The 1,686-nt window shown below is 37.4% G+C and overlaps 1 protein-coding gene across 2 annotated transcripts in view; it reads right to left on the bottom strand.

Moving 5' to 3' along the window:
* Positions 1 to 1,338, bottom strand: part of MMP2 (matrix metallopeptidase 2 (gelatinase A, 72kDa gelatinase, 72kDa type IV collagenase)) — a 35,816-nt gene extending 34,478 nt beyond the window's left edge. For both annotated transcript variants that reach the window (XM_010286674.1, XM_010286675.1), the window contains exon 1: positions 1,029 to 1,338. In XM_010286674.1, coding sequence (XP_010284976.1) covers positions 1,029 to 1,169 — 141 coding nt within the window. In that variant the 5' untranslated portion in view covers positions 1,170 to 1,338. The remainder of the gene's footprint in view (positions 1 to 1,028) is intronic.
* Positions 1,339 to 1,686: the final 348 nt, after the last annotated feature.

The following is a 1,686-nucleotide window of genomic DNA, read 5'->3' as shown; positions in this document are numbered from 1 at the left end:
TGCTGTGCTGCTAAGGCAAAACCTTGGGTGAATTTGTTTTGTTAAAGGCTGAGGAATGCCCTTTTTGGGTAGTTTATCTGTTTTTCCTAAACTTTCCACCACCGCTCCCATCTGGAAATTGTCTCTCTACCCTCCCCCAAACCTTCTTTAACCTGGCAAGCTTTCCCAAGATGCACACCAACTCCTAAAGAAAAGTGACCAACTTTCAAACCTCCATGTCCTAAAATAAGAATAATTTATTTCAATCTTCCTTAAAATGGACTTACTGCTGAAGAAGAGAAATGTCTATCATTTACATGCTAAAATAAGGACAATCCATCTCAATCTCCCCTTAAATGGACTTCCTCATAATGTCATTTTTATGAAGGTCCACAGGGCTAAAATAAGGTTAGAATAAAATGCCGTAGAGTTATAGCTATAATTTGCTAATGTCACAGAAATCCCAACTCCTTTTTTTGTTCCAGATTGAAGTTGGAAAGTAATATTTCTTTAAACCTCTGATGAGATTTTTTTTCAAAGTCAAAAGTAGTCACAATGGCTTCTGAAATTCGAGCCAGGTTTCAACTGTAATTGTCCCTTAAAGCTGTGTTTATGCAACGCACGGTAAACAATCTGGAAAACAAACTTCTGAAAGCTGTGGTACATGTATTAAGTGAGTCTCAACAGCCATCACTTCTACTTGATTTAAGTAAAAAAATTAGATGTCTCTTATTTGCCCTTCTCCCCTCTTACCATTGCAATCTTTTGATTATAGTCGCAATGATTTAATGAAATTATTTTGTATGTTCAGACTTAAGGACAAAAAAAAGACTTTCTTTTGCCACCTTTAAAACTTTTAAGAGAGGAGACATTACTTGGCTCTAGCTTTAACTTTTGAAAGCTGATACCTTTGCTAGCTAGCTGGCACTTCCAGAGGCTCTAGGGAGAGAATGCTACAGTCATTCCTTAGCTTCAGCTGAAACAAGAAAGAAACATCTGCTTATGAAACAACAGTATAAATCTGAAGCAAAGATGAAACCAACACTTACCACTGCTAGTTCTTTGTCTGTTTTGGGAGTGCTGTCTCCAGGAAACTTAATGATTGGTGACGGTGCAGCTAAAGTTTTGTTAAAAAGATATACTTGGATTAATAGTACTTTAAAAACGAAGCCACAGACGTGAGTCTTCATTCTGCCTAACCCTGTGCTCTCCTCTTTGGAAAAAGATTTTCCCCGACTGCCTGTCAGTTCCTTTAGCTGCACAGTGCACCAGTTGCTTATCTGCACATCTTAACTCTCTGCACCGTTTTCTCTTTTGCTTGCTCTAGCAATTCCTTTGTATGTTTAAAACATCCAGATGCGCAGTCTCAAGCTACCACAAGAGGAAGTCTGAAAACTAGTGGAAACATGAGAAAAGGGCAGTTACCAGATGTGATTGCTGTGATTTTAAGGTAGCAACAGGCAGATACTTATTACTGCTCAGAGAGGCCACATTTTCTCCTCATTTGCATATATGAACGTGTTTAGTTATGCCGGAGAGCAGAAAAAAGCAAAACCTGACTTAATCTTGAAGATGAAGTGTCCCACATATATCTTAAATCAAAAAATAAATAAATACCTAAACATTATTTTCCTGGTTAAGTATTTTTATTATTTTTTAGCCTATTTTTTTGCCACGGACATAACAGTCTGCTTTAGTCATATGTGG

Source organism: Phaethon lepturus, unplaced genomic scaffold (assembly GCF_000687285.1).
Source record: "Phaethon lepturus isolate BGI_N335 unplaced genomic scaffold, ASM68728v1 scaffold1555, whole genome shotgun sequence".
Lineage (NCBI taxonomy): Eukaryota > Metazoa > Chordata > Aves > Phaethontiformes > Phaethontidae > Phaethon > Phaethon lepturus.
This window is presented reverse-complemented; position numbering and strand designations above follow the sequence as displayed.